The 21,593-nt window shown below is 47.3% G+C and overlaps 1 protein-coding gene across 1 annotated transcript in view; it reads left to right on the top strand.

Moving 5' to 3' along the window:
- SUSD6 (sushi domain containing 6) overlaps window positions 1–13,134 on the top strand; it is a 48,795-nt gene extending 35,661 nt beyond the window's left edge. The window contains exons 2-5 of the mRNA XM_004681744.2: window positions 1,514–1,711; window positions 2,690–2,828; window positions 6,668–7,095; window positions 9,227–13,134. Coding sequence (XP_004681801.1) covers window positions 1,514–1,711; window positions 2,690–2,828; window positions 6,668–7,095; window positions 9,227–9,252 — 791 coding nt within the window. The 3' untranslated portion in view covers window positions 9,253–13,134. The remainder of the gene's footprint in view (window positions 1–1,513; window positions 1,712–2,689; window positions 2,829–6,667; window positions 7,096–9,226) is intronic.
- Window positions 13,135–21,593: the final 8,459 nt, after the last annotated feature.

Genomic DNA, 21,593 nt, shown 5'->3' with positions numbered 1-21,593 from the left:
GTTTTTTTTGTTTGTTTGTTTTGTTTTGTTTTTTTAAATTCCACTGGCCAGCTCTTTGAACTGCTTGGCCAAAATTTAAAGGTGTACCAGAAAGGGGTATTTCTCTCCCTCCTGTTAAGATTTTGGGGATGGTGGGTAGTGTGGGAAGAGTCTGGAGAAGATGTGTCCTTGGGGCAGGAAGGGCTTATAAAATCTTCTCAGGCTCTTAGATCCTGCGGCACCTAACCCCAACTTTGTTTTGTTAAATCACTTTTAAAAGATAACTTTTCTCCCTGTTTGAATGATAAAGCAGCTTGAGGGTCGGGAGCCATCATCTCTTTCAACCTGATATGGGCCTCCAGCCCAGCTGGCTGGCTGCTTGCTTATTAGCAGTTTAGTTTGTAGGTTAAAGGAAGTGGTGTTTGAGGAGAGGGGTGAGGGCACATCTGTGTGAGAGAGATGTGGGCGTCCTCGAGGGGGACAGTGCTTTATCAGTTGGTGATGCTGTGGTGCAGCGCCCACTCATTACAGGTCTGAAAAACCTGTAGGAAGGAAGTTGAAAAAAGACAACAGTTGTGATTTTCATGCTGCTGCTGGAGTAGAAGCACTGTCTGAAGGTGGAAAAGGGCACAGGTTGTATAAAGTAAGAACTCGACTCTGCCATAAGACAGAAGGTGAAGGTGCTTTTAAGCACATCAGTTCTGCCTGAATGAAAATATGGGGTTTACTATGACATGGAGGTTAGTGGCATGGAGTGGAAGTGCACAGAACTCTTGGGAAGCTCTGGGCCTCTGAGGCTCAGATGGCATATTGTTATCCGGTGGCTTCACTCTGGTGTTGATGCTGGAAGCTTTCCTCATACCGGTTACCAGCAGTTTACTACTTTTCACTGATACATTGTGTGTTTTATTAAAACTAATACTGGGGCCTCCCTGGTGGGTGCAAGGCGTTAAAGCATAGCACTGTGAAGCTTTCTTTAGCCATGTGGCTTACCTCCCAGTCCATCCCCGGACTGGGAAGTGGCCCACACAGCACAGCAGGCCTCTCGTGTGCAGCAGACCTCTCCTGTCTCGCCACTGCTCCCCTCAGCAGTGGATTTCAATAGCTCTGCCTGTCCGCACCCTCTTCTATCCTGGTGAAGCCTCCCTCCTCGCATCCCCCTCCTCCCCAGTTCTTGTGTGCATAAATAAATAAATCTCTTTAAAAAACCACAACAGAATCTGTGTTAAATGTCTGTAAGTTCAAGACTTTAGCCAGAATCTACTGTTCACTTATGGACATAGTTCTCCCGGGGCATAGTTGTGTTTTGGGGGGGGGGGGTGTGGGGCATGGTGGGACAGAGTAGGAAGAGAAATGTTGCAAACAGCTAAACTTCTGCTCATGTCAGCATGTTTCTCTGTTCTCGGCAACCTGAATTGGCTTTTCACTCCTATGTTTCCTGCTGAAGCCTTCAGAATTGTCCTCCTCTGTGCCTTTGACAGAAAGCTCACTGGAAAACCTCACCACTGTATCACTTCTCTTTCTGTCTTTGCAGTGTGTTCCCTGCCCCCGGAGCCAGAGAATGGTGGCTACATCTGCCACCCCCGGCCCTGCAGAGACCCCCTGAACTCAGGCAGCGTCATCGAGTACTTGTGTGCTGAAGGCTACATGTTGAAAGGCGATTACAAATACCTGACTTGTAAGAATGGCGAATGGAAACCAGCCATGGAGATTAGCTGCCATCTCAATGAGGGTCAGTTTGGCCGATTGCTACTGGGGTTCTGCTTTCTTTTAATTCACAGGAAGTGACACTCCCTTCCTCCAGCATACCCTGTGCTATCTAAGGGGCAGTGTAGCACCTTTTTGATGCCTGCAGCCTCCCTTCCTTTGGGGATTCTATGTCTTTGTGAAGGACACTAGGGTTGCTGGTGTGTGTCCCACATTGTTTTCAGCTGAATCACTGAGGGGCTCAGTGCCTTTACCAAGGCGTATCTTCTGCTTTGTAAAGTCCCTTTGATGCCTGGGATCTCTTGTTTGCCTAACCAAGTGCAGTGACCTTTTGCTGTGTTCTGCTAACACATGAGCACAATGTTAACACCTTCTATAGTAGCTCTTTTATATATATTTTTTCCTTGAATGGAAATGGACTGTTTTGTTATGGAACTACATCCAGCTGGACAGACTTCCCCCCCTGCCGCCTCCTCCAGTAGAGCATGACAGGAAAATTCAGCTGCCTGCAGCTGTCTTTGTGCCTTACATTTGGGCTCCCAAACTGTGACATCCAGAGTAGGGTGGCGACCAGCCTGAGGTTTATAATTAATGCTACAGGATCTTAGAACATGGGATTAGTACAGCTCAGTTCTTACAGTTTTCCTTCCACACAAGGAAGAACAGGAGTGGAACGTAAGATGGTGGGATGGTTAATGTTTACCAACCAGTTATTGAGAATAGGATCACGAGTAGTTTATAAAGGTAAGATCTTCAGGGGTAGAAGACTTTGGTGTCAGATGGTCTTCTAAGGCCCTGAGGTCAAGGAAAGTTTAGATTTAGGAACAGGGAAATGGCCCCTTTCATGGTGTGTAAAAATCACACTGCTCATTCATTCCTAATGCCCCAGACTGCTACACACTTCTTTGATTCCATGCAAAGGATTCTTGACAAGAACTCCTGTGGAGCTTGTGTTCTATGTGTTTCAGTACAAAACACTCCTGACGATGACTTGTTTCTGCAGAAAAAGATGCTCACACGTCACTTGGCGTTCCCACACTGTCCATAGTGGCCTCCACTGCCAGCTCCGTGGCGCTCATTCTCCTCCTCGTGGTGCTGTTTGTACTGCTGCAGCCAAAGCTGAAGTCTTTTCATCACAGCAGGTGAGCCCAAAGGCAGTAGGCATCGACTTAGCTGTGGGGAGCTGGCCTTTGACTGGCAGATGGCTGCTGGTGAGCCTGCTGGCTTCTGCTGATCTGTGTGTGTCCAGGGAAAAGGGGTGGGGAGAACGTGCATGTGTTAAACTTTTGGATGTGCCTGGCATTGTGCTTGTTTTTTCATATATTAATATTCACAGGAACAGTACAGATAAGGAAACTGACACTCAGAGAAGTTAAAAGCCATTCATTCAAGACCATCCCTCTAGGTGATGACAGAGTTGCGATTTGGCCTCATATCTGTCCAACTCCAAAAGCCATGTCATTTCCCTTGGTCCTCAGAGTGTGGTTCCAGGAGCAGCAGTCCCATCACCCTGGCAGTCTGTTAGGAATGCAGAATTTTACATTCTACTCAGACTAGTGGAATGCGTTCTGGGGCTGAGACCCAGTGATAATGGTTTCACAAGCCCTCCAGGTGATTCTGATGCACACTCTTGCTTGTAAGCCACAGCCCTTCCCCCTGCTTCCCAGTCCTGGCTATACATAGGAGCCACTGTGGACCCTTAAAAACAAATACCAATACCTGGGTCTCTACCCACAGACATCAGATTTATTTGGTTTAGAGTGGGAGCCTGGCATTAGTGGTGTTCATAAAACTTCCCTGTTCTTGTGCAGACAGGATTGGCGACCTCTGAATTATACCAAACTGGAATCAGAGGAAGTGATTTTCTTGTCTGCCATTATCATTTTCCAGTGGGGCGCATTAGTGCACATCACCCCAGACTGAATGGGTGAGGTTGGGTGGTGGTGGTGGTGGTGGTGGTGGGGTGACAAACGGTGGCGAGCCCGCCCTGTGTGGATCCTTACGTGTTCTTCTCTCCCAACCTCTGCAATTGCTGAGCTTGCTGTGGCAGCTCTCCATACTGTCTGAGGAAAGTGGTTTTGTAGTCATTCACAGCCCTTCATCAGTCACTGTTGTCATTCACAGGAATGAGGGAACAAACTAAATTGCCTTAAATGAAATGCTCCTGCTTTGGAATTTACAGATAAGGAGCAGGTTATATTTGATCTCTATGCACTTTGTGTGATTTTTCTTTGTATTTTGTTTTGTTTGGAGGAGGGGTAGGGTAGCAGCTATTTTTAGTTGTTAAATAGTACAATAAAAAAGATTGAAGGGGAATATTTACTTTAAAGCATCAGCTATTTTCACACAAAGTCAAGCTGATCATGTAGCTTTTCATCTGAATTAGGGAGAATTCCCCCTTGCAGTTAACTAGTAAGGTTGTTAAAAACAACCTGCTGGGACCCTCCCTGGTGTCTGCATGCCTGGTGGTGCAGAGGGTTAAAGCACAGCACTGCAAGCCATCCCTGGCCCCAGAGGTGATCCACATGGTGTGGCAGACCTCTGCCCATGTGGCTCCCCTCAGCAGTATGCTTCCTCAGAAGTCTGCCTGTTCTGTTCCCCACTCTGACTCTGTTGAATCCTCACACCGCCCTCAGCCTCTAGCCTGAACCCCAGTTCTGTATGAGTAAATAAACAAAAATCTTAAAAAAAAAAAAAAAGCTGATTTTGCCTGACTTGAGTGGAAAGGAAATTTAGTTTTCACTATAGATAGGCTCTGTGAAAATTTTGAACTGTGTTCATGTATTCCTTTCAAACAAAATTTTATTTTGACTGACAAAAGTTAAGCATATGCCAGGATACACACTGCTTTCTGTGTCATCTTGCCATCGTTTCCTTCCTTTTAAAAACTTCTGAGCACTTTATATTACCACTTAATGTGATCCTCATAGTATGTATACCATTTGATGATGAAGATGAGGCAGTTGAGAAGCACTAACACAGTCTAGGGGTAACACAGACCCACCATAGACCACGTCTCTTGATGGGGTGCACTGAGGAGACATAGCATCATCACCTGTGCAGTGCTCTCAGCAAAACGTTGACTTGGCTCTAATCCCGAGGAAACAGTTAGCCAAGTCCAGATTGTAGGACATTGTAGAACATAGCTGACCAGAGCTGTAGGAAAAAATGTGAATGTCATGAAAGAAAAGCGAAGTGGACACTGTCTGATTTTTTAAGAAACGATTTATTTTTGCATACAAAAACTGGGGTATAGGTCAGAGGTGCATGGGTTGAGAGGATCCACCAGAGACAAAGTGGGGAGCAGGACAGGCAGATCTACTGAAATACACTGCTGAGGGGAGCAGCAGGTGAGACAGGAGAAGTCTGCTGCGCCATGTGGGTCAGCTCCCTGGCCAGTGATTGAACTTGTGCGGTAGTGGCTGCAGACAGCCTCGTTGTGCTTTGCTTTAAACCCTTGTACCACCAGGGAGGCCCCGGCTGTCTAGATTAAAGGAGATGAAAGAGACAGCACAATTACACATAACACATGACCCTTAATTTGGTCCTGGATGCAAATAAACCTGACAGCAGTTGAAATGAATCTATTTTTGGATAGTTGGAAAAATTTTTATTACAGTATTATACCAGTGTTACATATCTGGGATGTAAAATATTGTAGTTACATAGGACAGGAGGTTCTTCGGCAGTGCATGCTAAATAACATCTTCAATTTACTATCAGAATGGTTTGAAGAGAAAAAATACATATGTGGATGACAAAAGTGACCTCCAAAAAGGTGTCTGCATGCCTAAATCTCATAAAGTTGAATAAAAGACACCCATACACAGTTCATTAATATAAAGGTCAAAAACTTGTAAAACTAAACTGACGTGGAAGGATTTAGGTTTAAGCAGTGAAACTATTAAAAAACAAAGGGGTGATTTTCATGAAATCAAGATAGTGGTTGCTTTTAGTGGTGAGGAATAGGAAGTGACTGGGACAGGGCTGTGTGGGGTGTTGACAGTGCTGCTTCTTGACCCACATAAGGTTTATACACCAGTGTTACCTGAGGGATAAATCAGCTGTACATTTTTCTGTGTGATCATTTTTATATTTGGGCTGTAATTCACACATAATATTTTAAAAAGTACCCCAAAAAAGAAAGAGTGAAAGGCTGGCAAAGTCAAGGCCACAGCTCCTCTGGTCAAGACTACAGCTCTTCTTTCCTCTCATTTTTTTCTAAATGGCTTCTTTTTTAAAAAAAGTTTTATTTATTTGTGCATACAGAGCTGGGGGGGCAGGCCAGAGGTGCAGGGGCAGTGGGAGGATTCACCAGAGACAGAGTGGGGAGCAGAACAGGCAGATTGACAAAGAACACTGCTGGGGGGAGCAGCAGGCGGGCCAGGAGAGGTCTGCCACGCCATGTGGTCACCTCCAGGGCAGGCGGGAATCGAACTCATGCGGAAGTGGCTTTAGTTTCCTAGTGCTGTGCTTTAACCCGCTGTGCCACCAAGGAGGGCACTAAAATGGCTTTTATAGATAACACCTCACATACATACGACATATAAGTATAATGTACCAACAGTAGTTTTTGCATATTCATAGATTTGTGCAGCCATCATTCTTGCTCTCATTTTTGTGCAGATGAATGACTTTATTTACAAGTGTCTTAAGTGCCTGGGCTTTGCACAGGACCAGAGGGCAAGATCTTGTGTTTCCAGAGATTAAGAACACAGTCTCTGGAAGCAGGCACAACTGGATTGACATCCCAGCATCCCTTACCAGCTGTGTGACTGTGCACAAATAACTTCTCTGAGTCTCATCTGCATTTTTGGTGAACTACTCAGGTTAAGGATACAATGGGATTAAGTATATAAACCCTTGTGCTATGTCTGGCACACAGTTAGTGCTCAAACTAGGTTGGGGTTATTGGTATTACTGCATTTATTTGTTCTCTGTGTTTTAATTTTTCCTTTCTCTTTTCCTCCTCTGGATGCAGGCGTGACCAGGGTGTATCTGGGGACCAGGTCTCCATCATGGTGGATGGAGTCCAGGTTGCACTACCATCATATGAGGAAGCTGTGTATGGCAGTTCTGGTCATTGTGTGCCACCTGCTGACCCCCGAGTACAAATTGTGCTGTCAGAAGGGTCTGGGCCCAGTGGGAGGAATGTGCCGAGGGAGCAGCAGCTGCAGGACCAGGAAGCCTGCTCCTTTGCAGGTGGAGAGGAGGAGACCCCAGGCCAGTCTGGACTAAGTGAAGCCTGGGGCTCCCAGGGCTCAGAGACTGTGATGGTGCATCAGGCAACCAGCTCTTCCTGGGTGGCCGGCTCAGGGAACAGCCGACTGGCGCACAAAGAAGGCCCAGATTCGGAGAACAGTGACATACAAAGCCTTTTATCTCTCACGTCGGAGGACTACACAGATGGTAAGTGGTCTGTGCGGATCATGAATTTTTAGCTGCTCAGGATCCTTGCTGGGAGTGAGAACTATGAGCTTCACTCATAATTGGTATATTTGGGTGCAAAGAAAAATACTACTGGCATAAGATAGGATTTTAGCCTGAGAGCTCCAGTGGAGCTTTGGACTTGTTAGGGAGAATTTTCACTGTTTTCTGTGAATTTTGGAGTGTCTCTAACTTATTTGTGGCCACAGATCTGTGTGCTGAATCAAAGGATAGACAGCTGATTGGAATCAGGGCTGGGTTCTGTCCTTTTGTTACTCTCTTTATGTTTCTAAAAGAGCATTTAACTACTTTTTTAAGTAGGAGTATATTGAGTCCTATACTAATTGGTTTTCTTGCATTATCTCACTTAAACCTCAGCATATACATAGCCATAGGTATTATATTGTTGCCACTACCATTTTACAGATGAGAAATCTGAGGCTCAAAGAGGGCAAGCCCCCTGAGCAAGTGGCTGACCTGGGACTTGACACCTGATGGGTCTGGCCCAAAGCCTGCCTGTATAGCCCGGTGCCATGGAGCCTGGGTACTTTGTGGCAAACCAGCACAGGACAAAATTGCCATTTCCTGACACCCCTGTCTTTGCCTGAATCTGGAGGGTGGAATGTGGGGATTATTTCTCTAATTTGAAAATAAACCTTGGCATAAAATCTCAGTGTGATTCAGATGGCAGAATAGATAATTTTCTTTTGACAGTGAGTGAGGACTGTACTTACCAAACCCTCCTAAAAGAACCACAGCAAACTTTAAGCTGCTGGTAATCCTGGGCACAGTAAGTGTCCAAGGTTTAGAATATCTAAAAGCATTTTTTTAAAAGATATATTTTATTCATTTATGCATACAAGAGCTGAGGTTTAGGCCAGAGGTAAAGGGAGGGTGAGAGGATTCACTAGAGCCAGAGTGGGGAGCAGAACAGGAAGAGCTACTGAAATACTCTGCTGGGAATAGCAGCGGGTGAGACGGGAGAGGTCAGTGGTGCCCTGTGGGTCAGCTCCCTGGCTGGATAAAACTCATGCTGGTGTTACAGTGGCTGCGGACAGCTTCATAGCGCTGAGACTTAACTCCGTGTGCCTTCAGGGAGGCCCCACAGTGTAAATTCTTTAGTACCTATCATGTTTATAGAATTTACTGCTTATCAGCTTAGTGGGATATAGAGCTGGCAAGGGGTCATTAAATAATTGACACAAGCTTAAAATGGAAGCCAGTGACCCCACAGGCAGCCAGCTGCACATACTTTGTTTCTACACACGTCCATACATGCCCCACAACAAATCTCAGCCCTTAGTCTTCATAAAGGACCAAAATGGTGCCTGCTCCTTCCCCTCTCCCGCGTGTGCCTCTGTCTGCGTGGATTGTCAGTTATTTGGGAAAATGGAGCCTAACTAGTAGATTCCTTTTCAGAATAACCAGAAAACAAGACATAGGTTGTTAAATTTATTGCCAGTCGTGCCTGAGTTAGCTGTGTGTCACAATAGTACCATAGGAATTCAGGCCTTGAGGCATCAGTTTAGCCCCCCGTGAGACCTGAGAAGATTGAGACCTAGAGAGGGCAAGTGATTTATTCAGTACCGGGTAGTTGGAGGATGGCTTTGGAAAGGAGTGGGGCCTCCTCAAGGTTTAGTAACCTCCAGGTTGAGATTAAGGATGGAAAGAGAAGCAGCTGGTGGCCTGGGGGTACAGTCTTAGTGCTGTCACTGCTACCACCTGAATTCATTCCCTGGCTGGGGAACTAATCCACATACAGGCACCCAAGCAGTGTGTTTTCAAAAAAATCTGCCTGCTATGTTCCCTGCTCTGTCTCTGGTGAATCCTCTCACCCCACTACCTCCCCCCAACCTCTGGCCTACACCCCACTTCTTCTACATAATAAAAATTAAAAGAAGAAAGAGAAATAACTAAGCCAGCAGAGGGCAGATTATAGGCAAAGAGTAAAGAAAGAAAACAAAAAAGGTAAGGGATTTAGACTACCTAGAAATGACTGAGCAGGTCATTATTTCTTTAAATTAGAGACTGCATGGGCTGCAGTGAGATAAGGTCCGCTGCAGAGACCCACATGGGACTAACCACTGGGCTTTCCTTCCTTCTCTTCCTGCAGATATCCCACTGTTGAAAGAAGCATGAGGGCTGTCATCAGCCTCTCTCCTCCCTGCGATGGTCCTCTTTGCCTTTCCTCCCTCTCCCTGTGGGTTTGAGCACCCTGTACTCCAGCCACCTTGCCCGGATACCTGAGCTGCCACCTGTGTATCTGTGTATCTGTGTATCTCAGAGGGCCTGCAGGCCCATCTTGCTGGAAACCCAAGGAAGATTTTCGCCATCTGCCTGCTGGACAGCTGGAGGAACTGGCTTTTTGCCTGGCCCAGCCCTCCCATCTGTGTTAGGGACATATTTGAAGGTGTTGGGTCAAACCATTCCTTTCCCTGAGCCCTCTGGGTCCCCTCCAGCCAGCTCTTGGGTGGCAACCCCCACCAGCCTATGTGGGCCTAAGAGCCGCTGTGTTTACTTGTGCCTTCCCCCAACCCGTCCAGTTTTCCTGTCGCCAAGGCTTGTTGCTGTGCTACAAGCCTTAGTGGCTGCACGGCTGGCCCCTGCCCCTCAGGGGGCCCAGGTCTGGGTCTGGCCAGCTTTCCTTGGGTCTGGTACCACCACCTTTGGTGGGAACAGATCCAGAAGTGAGAGCTGTGGAGCCTGGAGTGGCTCTGATTGGGGCAAGAGTGTGGGCCCTAGCTTGCCCCTTGTTGATACTGGTGGTACTTTTCCTTGGTTGAGGATGGAGGATGCGGAAGATGATGTCAGAGCCATCCCAGCACCTGATGTCTAGCCTAGGGGGGCTGACTCTTAGACCTGTTGAGTTTCCAGGAAGCATCAGAAGATTCAGAGGGAAAGAACGTGGCTGATTGTTCTTCTAATATGCAAGTTCTCACTTCCTCCTTACACATCAGCCTCCCTGGCCTTGGTGTTTGCTGTTTCCCCAAAGTATAAGGGGAAGTTGCATGCTGCCTCCTGGGTGTTATCCTGGGCAGCTTTGGCTGCCTTGCTGCCCATAGTGACCTGAATGAATCATCCCTGGGACAGGAGAGTTGCTGAGATACTACAGAAGGCCCTCTGGTCACTGGCATGTAGGGCCCCTTTCAGAGTTTGTGCAGGGGAGGGGAGCCTGAGAGTCCCAGACTGAGCCTCCCCAGGCAGCTGCAGGCAGCAGCCCGGTCCTGAGGGTCCTCCTCGCCACAGTCACGTGCCTTAGTACCTGTGCCCAGGAAGCCTCCTGCTGCTTGCTGTGCTGCTGCTTTTCCTGCATCTGCCCTCCCCGCCATCCTTCCACCTGCCACAGCTGACTTAGGACTGGTCTTCCCCGGCTCCTTGGCAAGGGGCTGAGCGTTTGCATACACCCACCCTTGTCGGCCTGCTTTGGAAGAATGGGGCCCTGGTGTTGAAGGCGTGGACTCCGCACTCTGGTGCTTCTGCTTCAACAGAAGGCTGACAAAGTCTAGGGCTGCTGCTGACTTCAAAGGATGTAGCATTAAGGAATGTTTGTTTTGTTTTGTAAGCACTGGGGCTGGACACTTGAAGCTGCCCCAGGCAACACCTCTGCCCCTCCCCCAGCCTCTGTTCAGGGTAGTAAAAATAATAAAGAGCCCAAAATACTTTCAGTACCTGACCTAACAGGGTAGCTCCAGGCATGGGCAGCCTCAGAATCGAGGGGAATGACCTCTCAGCCTCTGCCCCACTCTTACATATGCACTTTACTCTGCTCATCCAGGCCTCTCGCCGCCACCTGTAGTCTTCCTTCCTCTCAGGGTAAGGGCAGTGCCTGCGTGCCTGTGGTCATTCCCACTCTCCCCTTCCCCACCCAGGAGCCCTTGTGTGCTGTGCCCATAGTGCAGGGCAGTGTGGTTAGATAAGGAACAGGTTGGTGCAGGTGCTAGAACTAGAGCACAAGAGCCTTTGAGGAAGAGGAAGCACGTGCGGCGTGTGCACGCAGCCTGTGCCTGCATTGGTGTCTGTCCTTGGCTTCAGGAGAGGCTGTTTCCTGCAGCTGCTGGTGCTGGTCCCATCGGGAGGGGTGTCAGTGATGGTGCCAAACTGCCTCACCACAAATGGGCTCTCCTCCCACCATGGTGCCCCCTGTCTGCCTCAGAAAGAAAATAGGGACAAGTGGTGGCAAAGCCAGTCTCATACCGAAGTTGCAGCTTTTATTTCCAGTCCTGTAAAATCTGTATTCTAGAGTGTGTTTTTAATGAAAGATCTTACCTAGTTTTTTTTTTATGTATCATTTCATTTTGAGTTTATTCAGCTTAACCCTTAAAAAGTAAAAAGCCTGCCTTATGAAGCTGCCTACTACCTAGCCCGCCATTAAATTACCCGAGTCACAAGCCCAGACTTGCTTACCTGATAGGAGAAGAAAAAGCCTGGAGCCTCCCCACTGTACCCTACCCCCACTGGCTTTGATGAGGCCCACCTCAGGGCCTCTGGGCCTGTGGGTGCAAGAATCAGGCCTCCCGTTGCTGCTGACTTCTTTTTAGGCTTCTCACAGTTAGTTTGCTTTTCCCTGAAGCAGTTTGCTTAGCTGTCAGCCATGTGTGCTGCTGTTTCTAGGGCTTCTGGGCTTTGTCCTCTGGGAGGGATTAGGGACTCCACAGCTGCCTTGAGGTGGGGCCTGTTTTGAAGGAGGCTGCCAGAGGATCTGGAGCAGGTGGGGAAATTATCCATAGCCTCTTCCCCGTTCACCTCCAGCAGAGGGCTTGTCCAGAGAACATGATCAGCACCAAAAGGTGATAAAAAGGTGTTTTTGCACATGGGAGGTGAACTAATACAGGTTTTGTATCCTGACAAATTGTAGTCACATCCCACTGACTTTCACAGGCCAGTATATGGTGAAAATCGCCCAGAATTCATCCCTTTCAATGCCACTTTAGAAGGTAGGCTCTGAAGTTTGTGTGTGGTATTCCCATTTCACTGGGTATAAGCTGTGAAATGGACGGAATCTTGGCACTTCAAGTCCTTTTGGTTTTATAAGGCATTTATGTGCATTGTAACACTCCAGTTGCAAAAGGAGCTTCCCTGTTCATCTTGCCCTCCTCCCCTCACTGTCCCTTCCACTTTAAAGTTCTGTGGAGAAGCTGGATGGCAAGACAAAGGTATACTTTTCCTGCTTCATTAGTAGTGGCACAGGGACAGATGACACGCAACCCTTCCCCCCACACCACCACCCAGCTTTGCTCTCAAACCACTTGCTGCCACACAACAGTGTCACAGCCATTCCCAGAGAGTGGCCCTTGCAGAAAAGATGGAATATGCTGTGTGAGTATTTCTACATCCTTGCTTGGCCTTTTTTTCCCCTTGAAGAAAAAGTGCCTAGTAGGGAAGTAGTACTGGGGCTTGGCAGCTTAGTTCCAGATGTGCTTGCTGAAGACAGCGAGGCTGGTCACTGAGCTTGTGGGACCTGCTGAGACTCGTGGCTCTTGGCTTAGGGACAGTCATTTCTGGCGCCCTGGGAGGGGCATGGGATTTCACTTGTAGGTGTGTGGACTGAGTGGTACCGTAGCGGATTCCCCAGCGAAAGGCAGCAGGCTCAGCTGTGCTGGGAAGCAGGAGCTCTTAATCTCCAGTGGAAAATCTTGTCGAATATTGAACAAAAATGTCCAGGTGGCACCCTCTGCTAGACAGCAGAGTTGCTGGAGGGGATGCAGTGGCAGCACACTCGCCTTGCCAGGCAGGGAGGAGAGATGGCCACGGGTCACATGGAGGCCCACTACACCTGCCCTGAACTCTTACCGCACCACTATGGAATCCTTTGCAGAATGGTACTCATATGTAATGGTTTAAAACGACACATGCATCATTGGCTCTGTGCAGGATGTCAATCAACTTCGGTTTGCTTTATTTTATTTTATATATGTATTTTTTGGTATCCTGTACAATGCAGTGGGTGTGAAGATAGTATTTTAATATTTGTACAAAGTTTAATTTAATTTTAATTGTTCTATGTATATAACTGCATTTCTAAATAATAAAAAAAAATTCTTATGGAAGCAGTTGTGGGATATGTGATCCTTCTACAAGGTTTCTGCAGAGCCTTACGGAGAGGATGTGGAATGTGTTGTGAACATTTCTACATCCGTGGCCTTTTTTTCCTCAGAGAGAAAGGGAAGTGGCACTTGGACTTGGCGGCTTAAGTTCCAGATGTGCTTGCTGAAGGCAATGAGGCGGTCACTGTGCTGTGGGACCTGCTGGCACTTGTGGCTTTGGCTTAGGGAGGTGTATAGGTAAGAGTGCGTGAAGGGTGGCACACTTGCTCTGTAAGGGGTGCCTGGCAACAGATGGGACAGGGAGGTCATCTGTGCTGCCAGGAGGAGAGCACAGACAGAACTGGAAATGCACCCCCTCACTTCTCGCTAAGTGCGTGCAGTGTGCCAACTACTTGCTCAAGCTGGGATTCAGCAGTGAACAGACCTTGTGTTTGGGGCCTGTGTGGAATTTCTAATATGCTGGCAAGGCAGGCAGTCCCAGTGCGCGTGTGGCTACAGCCTGGGACGTGCAAGGTACGACAGGGGTGGCGGTGTGGCCAACAGTTGAAATGTGAGGATCAGTACAGTGAGGCTGGGGGACAAACCGCTACATTTGTGGGTAAAGAGGCTTCACAAACTGAGAAGCTCAAAAACCAGTGCCTGAGGCAGGGCCCAAGGAGAATAGCTCAGGATGAGCCCAGGTGGGTAAGTGAGAGGATGGCGTAGTGAAGGAGGCTGAGGGTGATAACACTGCTCTTCTGAAGAATAAATGTAGGGGGTAAAACATACTGTACCTGGAGACCAGGTAAGTTGTTGGTCTTGTAAGGAAGAAGGTAGCTTAGGCCAGGTGAGTAAACAGTACCGTTCTCAGAGGTGGGGAAATGGAATGTCTGGGGAGGAGAAAGTTGGGAGGTAAAACAATGAAAAGGTAGAGACGAGAAGCTAGTGCCAGGAAAGAGGCCAGCCTTGCAGCAGTTAGTGGGTGCGAGGGTTCATGTAGAGGGGCATGCAGAGCACTTTGGGATCAGGAAATCAGGTGCCCTTACCCTGGCCCTGGGCACTGGCGGGGACCGTCATGATGTGTTTCCCTAATGCAGTGTTGGCTGGGGGAAGCTTAGAGTTATCTCTCTACCATCTACCCAGTCCTAGTCTTAACCTCAGTAGCACCAGCCCCTTGTAGGATCCATGCAACGTGCTATTAGTTCCCAGAAGGGTGAAGGAAAGAGCACTTGACCAGCTTTTCAAAGGAATGGTGATAATAGTCGATTCAAAGCACTGTGTAGCAGGCAGATTCGATGTTCTTTGTTAGGCATGTGAACCTCAGGGAACCCACAGATGGGCGCCATAATTGCCTCTAGCCCTGTGCGACCTACAAGGAAACGCAGAGTTGTGTTAGCACATCAGCGGTGAAGCCAAGTGGTTCCTCAGACACCCCTCCTCCCCCCAACCAGACTGCCTGCCTCTCAAGGTCCTGAATGCACTACTTCTGCCTTAGACTGTTCTAACCATTGGGTTTTGTGTAGAAGAAAACTGACTTAAAGGCCTGGAAACAGCACACTTTCTACTGGGATTATAAGCAACAACTCACAGAATAACATGTGCTAAACTCCACCCCTTTCTGGGGGCGGAGTAACAGGCATTTTAAGTTATGCAGAGCCTCATAAAACATTCTCAAAAGCAGCAAGAGTTGTTTCTTCACTAGGAAAAAAAAAAGAACAAAGACATTCAGTGACTGGGTAGTTGTCTTTGTCTCTGGAAACAGAACAACGGCAAAACGTCCCAACAGGTAAGGAATTTGGGAAGGGGAGACTTCATGTGGGTTCAGGTTTGGGGTTATGGCCTCTCCCTGGATGACAGGTGAGGGGGACCAAGGTAACAGCCAGCAAAACCTGCAGGCTGCTGGGAAAGGCTGACTTTTGAAGTGGTGGCCTTGGGTTGGAAAAGGGAAGGGGAGAGAAAAGGAATGTCCTGCTCTGCTTCCCAGCCCCATCTCCCAGTATGGAAAGTTTTGATCCCTGGAAAACAATAGAAGTAGTAACGATCTGTCAGGTGGGGCTCCTCAGAGTACTTAAAAATATCCTCAGGCACACCAAAGTAAAACATTCATTTCATAAAGTTAAACTCACCCATAATACTACATCTAGTGGTAGTGGTCTTAGGTAGGTAGATAGATGGATTGATAGATAGAATCCGTCTTTAAAGAAATCACTCTTTAAAGAAATCACTTCAATAGTTAAAGTTATTTGGGATTTTTAAACTATACTGCAACCCCCCCCTCATCATTTTTAATGGCTACCTATCTTTCTATTATATTGTAGTTTGGACTTTAATCTTGCCCCCCATTTTTTTTAAACTTATGACCAACCGCCTAATAGCATTTTTATTTATTTCCTTTGAATTAATTACTGGAGATGCTGAATGAAAAGAAGCTCACATTAAAATGTGATATACCCACTGGCAGTGTTCATTTCCCACAACTTCACAAGCAATGGGGATTGTTTTAAAAGTATATGCAAAATTAAAAGAAAATATGCCCATTGAAAGAAAATGGTATTGTTTTGATTCATATTTGTTAATTAAAAAATAGTTCATGGAGCTTCAGCTAAGTGCCTAGAAAGCTGAGGGAGGAGTTGTTCTGTTTGGGGGTAAGGAGGGAGGTTGAGGGCCTACATTCCCCTGAGGAGGTACCAGTGCTTTGCATGGGTAAGGATGGAGTGAATTTCAGTGCTGTAGGTGGAGCTGAGGATGGGAAGCAGGAAGAGGAGCGCTTGCCAGATACACGGAGAACTATAGAAGCAAATTACCAACATATTAAAGTGTGAATCATGATGCATTGCCATTTATGCAATTTAACCCAAAAGATCAAATATGGGCAATTTCAATCTAATATATAATTGATTTAATAGCTGCTCAAATTAGAAATGCCTTTTTCCTCTGGAATGATGAAATCTTAATTATTTTAATCACAAAGTTTCAAGACACCCATGGACAAGGGTCCGGAGAGCCCCCCTGCCCCATGGCCTGTTCCCTATAAAACCAGAGCACAGGGCACAGCTGACTTCTGGTCTCTTGCATGTAGGGAGCGCCTTCAGAAGTCACAGGAGCGGCTCAAGCCTGCAGGACAAGGGCCAATTTACCTGCTGTTTGAGGAGTCCAGTCTTGTAACCAAGTGTCTACCAGCAACAGCCAGGCAGTCATTCTGACAATAAGAAATGTTTTCAGAGTTCACCTTAGGGCAGAAAGTGAGGCTTATCCAGCTCTTAACACATTTCCTTATCCAGTTTCCCAAATCTTTCATTACAAATGTTCAAAAATAACCAAGCTACATTATAGTAAGAGTAATACATATATATAATAAGCAATACATATTATACACACATACACATACACATATATACGTGTTTGTGTGTGTGTGTATACCAATCAGATAGGCAAAAGAAAAAGCCCCAAAATATCACTGGAAGTATAAATTAGTACATTCTTAATAGAAGGCAATTTGGGGTCCTCCCTGGTGATGCAATGGGTTAGGACGCAGCACTGCAAGCTGGCCACAGCCGCTTGAGTGTGAGTTCGATCCCCGGCCTTGGAGATGATCCACGTGGCGTGGCAGACCTCTCCTAACCTGCCCACTGCTCCCCACTCTGTCTGGTGAAGCCTCTTACCACCCCTGCACCCCTGGCTTATACCCCAGTTCTGTATGACTAAATAAAAAGAAGGTGATTTGGCAACAGCCATCAAAAGTACAAAGCAGTTCCTCTTTCTTTCTTCTACTGAACAATTCTAAAGTCTTTAAATGGGTGTAGTTAAAGTTCAGAAAGGGAAACAAATGAAACAAACAGAAGAAAGCCTGCAGAATCAGATTGGAACTGTGGGCATTGCTATGGCTACCTCAGGTCCTGATCTACACACGTAAATACTGACGTGACGTGTACTGTGTGTATGTACTACACAGATACTGCCCCCACTTCCAGAGGGCTTGGACCGTGACACCGCCATGCTGCGCAGAGTTCACATCTTGGCCTTTAAATACTAGTCCCCACTCCAAGGAACCAGGACTTCTTAGAGAAATGACTGATTCCAGAGCTGAGGCAGGAAGATTCCCAGATGAGCCTGGAACATTTTGTTGTGCCAGAAAGCCAGAGAACGCCCAAAGGATGATGGGTATCTGCCCAAAGAACTCCCCCTGACCAAATAAGGAATAATCTTGGCATCAAAACCCACAGTGGTGGCAGTGGAGTCTAACCCACGGAGTAAAACAGTCCACGCAGATAAACAGAAGCCTAGAGGATGGTACTTTCATCAAGAAGGACAAATGAAAACCACATACCACCAGGAAGCTGTAGCAGGGGAACCGGCATCACTTCCATGGTATTTCCACCAAAAGCGAACCTAAATCTAATCACGAAAATAATGAGATTAAACCCAGATCAGCATTCTACAACATAATTGGCTTGTCATCTCCAAACTGTCAATGTCATGAAGTCAAGTAAAGACCGAAGAGTCCTCCGTTTGGAGGGAAGAGAAGGCGAGCATAATTCCCAATGCACCTTTCCCCCGAAAGAGGTGGCTAGCACGATGGTAAGACTTGAATGGACAGTGAGCTTAGGTGGCCATCAGGTATCAGTGTCAATTTCTAGATATGTTGGTTCTCCTATGGTTATTCAGGAGAATATCTTTATAGGAAATCTAGTTTCCTGTGTTGTATTTGAATGGAACTAGGCAACATGCCCCCCAAATGATTCAGGAAACTTTCTGTATGTTTGTGAGTGCTTCTAAATTAAACCATTTACTTAAATTAAAAAATTTAAGTACAAAGCACCTTTTGAACTGGAAATTTTACTTTCAGGAGTTTTTCCTACAGATAGCCTTATTCACGTGGAAGATATGTGTACAAAATATTCACTGTGATTGTCTAATACCAGCAAGGTTTGAAAAGAGTCTAAATGATCATCACGGCCTGTTTCAATACACCCAGACATAAAATGGACACAGAAAAAAATAGAATAAAATTGCCTGGACTAATTTGCAGAACACATCACTGTATGGAATAAAGGACAGAACGGATGTGCAAAATAAAAAGAGGAAACAGAAGTCTGCTGTGCAGGCTGTTCCATGCACATGGGGCCCCTCCTGACGTGGGCACCTTCCCAGTGTGTGGGAAGGTAGAGAGACGGGAGCAAGACTCATTTTCTACAGTTTTGCACTTTGAATTTGGAAGCAAGTAAATATGTCATCTGTTCAACAAAATAAGTATTTCCCCCAAAACTAAATGCATGCTTCCTAAGCAAAAAAGGGAATATTCATGAAGGATTCCACCTATTTATCTGATCTTTTCTGAAATTACAAATTAGTAACCTGCCTTCTGGGAAGGGACACCCACTCCTGCAGTGCCTCACTTAAGGTCCCTCAACAGTACTCACTGCCTGTGACTTTCATCTGCCTTCCGGGAGAAAATGAAAATTCTTCCTTGGAATCTTTGGTGTTACCAGTTGTCGGTATGGAAGAGTGCTTGCTCTTGAGAATGAGTAGGGGAAATGAGTTAACTTACGCCTTGAGAACTCGCACTGACATGAGTGACCCAGGGAGCCGGCAAAATGCAGATTCTGACCCAGTAGGTCTGGGTGAGGGCTGATGTACTTGAGTAGCAAAAAGGCTTGTTGGCTGAGGTGGCCTGGACTGGTGGTGGCAGGGGGAGTGGGGGTTGGGCTGGGGGAAGTAATAAACCCGGATTTACTTTGGAGGCTGACTCTTCAGAACTCTACCATGGATAGGAGCAGGGGAAACGGGAAGTATTAAAAATGACCCACTGGTGGCACAGCGGGTTAAATAAAGCACAGCACTGAGAAGCTAAAGCCACTTCAGCATGAGTTGCATCAAAAAGAATTAATTACCTAGGAGTAAATTTAACAAAGGTGGTGAATGTTCTGTGCAATGAAAGCCAGAAGACATTACTAAAGAGGGCCTTCCCTGGTGGCACAATGGGTTAAAACTCAGCACTATGAAGCTTTTGCAGCCACTGCAGCATGAGTTCAATCTCTGGCCAGACAGGAGACCCACATAGTGTGGCAGACCTCTCCTGACCTGCCCGCTGTGTTTTTCAGTGCATCTGCCTGTTCTGCTCCCCACATTGTCTCTGGTGAATCCTCTTATCCCCCTGCCCCACACCTCTAGTCTGCACCCCAGTTCTGTATACATAAATAAATAAATCTTAAAAAAAAAAAAAATGGCCCTCCCTGGTGGCACAGCGGGTTAAAGCACAGCACTGAGAATCTAAAGCCGCTTCCGCATGAATTCGATCCCCGCCTGGCCTGGAGGTGACCACATGGCGGGGCAGACCTCTCCGGACCTGCCCGCTGCTCCCCTCAGCTGTGTACTTTCTGCCTGTTCTGCTCCCCACTCTGTGTCTGGTGAATCCTCTCACTAGCCCTGCACCTCTGACCTGTACCCCAGTTCTGCATGCAAAAATAAATAAGTCTTAAAAAAAAAATGACTCAGATTCTGGCCTGGAGTATCTGAGATGGGGAAGAAAATGCCAGATCTCCTGTTAGCAGTTGGAGATGTCTGGGCTATACGAAGGGGAGGTGTCCAGTTGGGAGTTGCACATACCGAATCCTCAGGAAAGCGATGGACCTGCACGTGAATTCGCTCCCACAGCCACCCCCTGAGCTGAAGCCAGGGGTCTTCACAGCAGGAAGCCACCTGGCAGGTGGTGGACAGGGCAGTAGCAGGGGAGAGATCTGGTTTACTCTCCCTAACAGAACAAAAACCATTTACCCCGGGAAGAACTTAAAGAAGTTGTGCCCTTGGGTTTGGGATTTGGGATCTCAGTTGCATTCGGGATCTCAGTTCACGGGTGACTTCCCCTAGGGAGTCCAGTCGGCCTACCCCGAGCCCACGGAGGCGGGATGGCTCGGCCCGCTAGCGCCATCTAGTGTGAGATGAGGAGGTGGGAGGTGGCCCTCGGGTGGTAGAGGGGAGGGTGTGCGGGCATGGGCGGGGTAAGCTGTAGGACTTGTCCGTATTTTTTTCATGGGATGCAGTTCATCCAACAGTATTTTCAAAGCACTGGGCCAGTACTGGGGGAGGGGTGGGGTGGGGGAGGGTGTTGGGCTCGCAGAACTGAAAGGAAACATCTACTTGCTCTCTCTCCTTGTGGTCTTTTGTTTGGCTCTCACAGTCTCCCTGATGTGGCCTCCTGGTTCCCCCTTGCTTTCTACACCCAGAAGCCTGGCCCAGAGACCCAGTATTTCATTGAAGCAGGAAAGGAGAGTAGAAGAAGCACCAGAGGAGAGAGGGCTTCAGGAGTGTTGAGGAGATGGCACGGGGAGATGCAGAGAGGGTTGCAGAACAGTTGAGTGGACTTTGCAGGGCAAGGGACAGTGAGCTGGGTCTTGACGCCCCGGAGTTTGCCAGGCAGGAAAGAGATGACAAGGGGAAAGGGCCTCTATGCAGAGCTAAAAATATGAACCATGGCCCAGATGTGTGAGAAATGTGTGTTGTCTGGGAGAGTTTGGCATGGCTGGAAAGCAGGGTGTCCAGGCAGGTGTGCCAGCCATGTGACACAGGCCTGGAGAATGGGGCTCTGTGGTGAAAGGCTTTGAGGGGCATTCTCCTGGCTTTCAGTAATATCCTGTCGGTGGGAGGCTGCCCTAAAGGCCGTAAAGTGTACCCTACCTATCATCATTGCTAGCACTAATTAGGAAAAAGGGGTCCAGAGAGGCGCCGAGATAAAAATATTAACAGCCAATCATTTCCACTTTCTAGCACACTCAGTGTAGAATAAAACCATGCTGCGTTGAAACTCCTCCCACAAATCTGACTTCTAAATCATACAAGTCTGACTTCCAAAACACGCCTCTGCTAGCACTGGTTACTGAGATGTACTGTCTCTGGCAGTAATAAGTTCCGAGAAACACAATCGGTGTGACTCCAGGTGGGTCTCTCGTAGTCTCGGTGGGACTCTCGGCGTCAACGTAGCTGAGAGTCTCTTCATTTATGGTTGTAAATAATGCTGCAGTGAACATAGGCATGTGCGTTTCCCTTGGAATTAGAATTTGGGGCCCTTTGGGTAGACACATAGAGGAATTTCAGGGTCATATGGTAGATTCATCTTTAATATTTTGAGGAGCGCCCACAATTCCCTAGAGGCTGGGCCAGCCTACATTCCACAGTGTACAGGCCTCTTTTCCTCCACATCCTCACCCACCTTTATTTTTTCTGGCCTTTTTGGTGCGGGCCATTCTCACAGGTGTGAGGTGGTATCTCATCATGGTTTGATTTTCATTTTCCTCATGATAAGTGGTGATGAGCATTTTCTCATTGCTGGCTGGCCATCTGTCTTCTTAGAAGTGCTCACTTAGCACTTTTGCCCACTTTTTGATTATTGAGTGGTTTGTTTTATCGAGCTGTCTGGGTTCCTCATAGATCACGGATGTCAGCCCCTGGTCGGGGTATATG

This window comes from Condylura cristata, unplaced genomic scaffold (assembly GCF_000260355.1).
Source record: "Condylura cristata isolate star-nosed mole 26May11 unplaced genomic scaffold, ConCri1.0 scaffold00013, whole genome shotgun sequence".
Classification (NCBI taxonomy): Eukaryota; Metazoa; Chordata; class Mammalia; order Eulipotyphla; family Talpidae; genus Condylura; species Condylura cristata.
The sequence above is the reverse complement of the archived record's forward strand: the minus strand, read 5'-3'. Positions and strand labels throughout refer to the sequence as shown.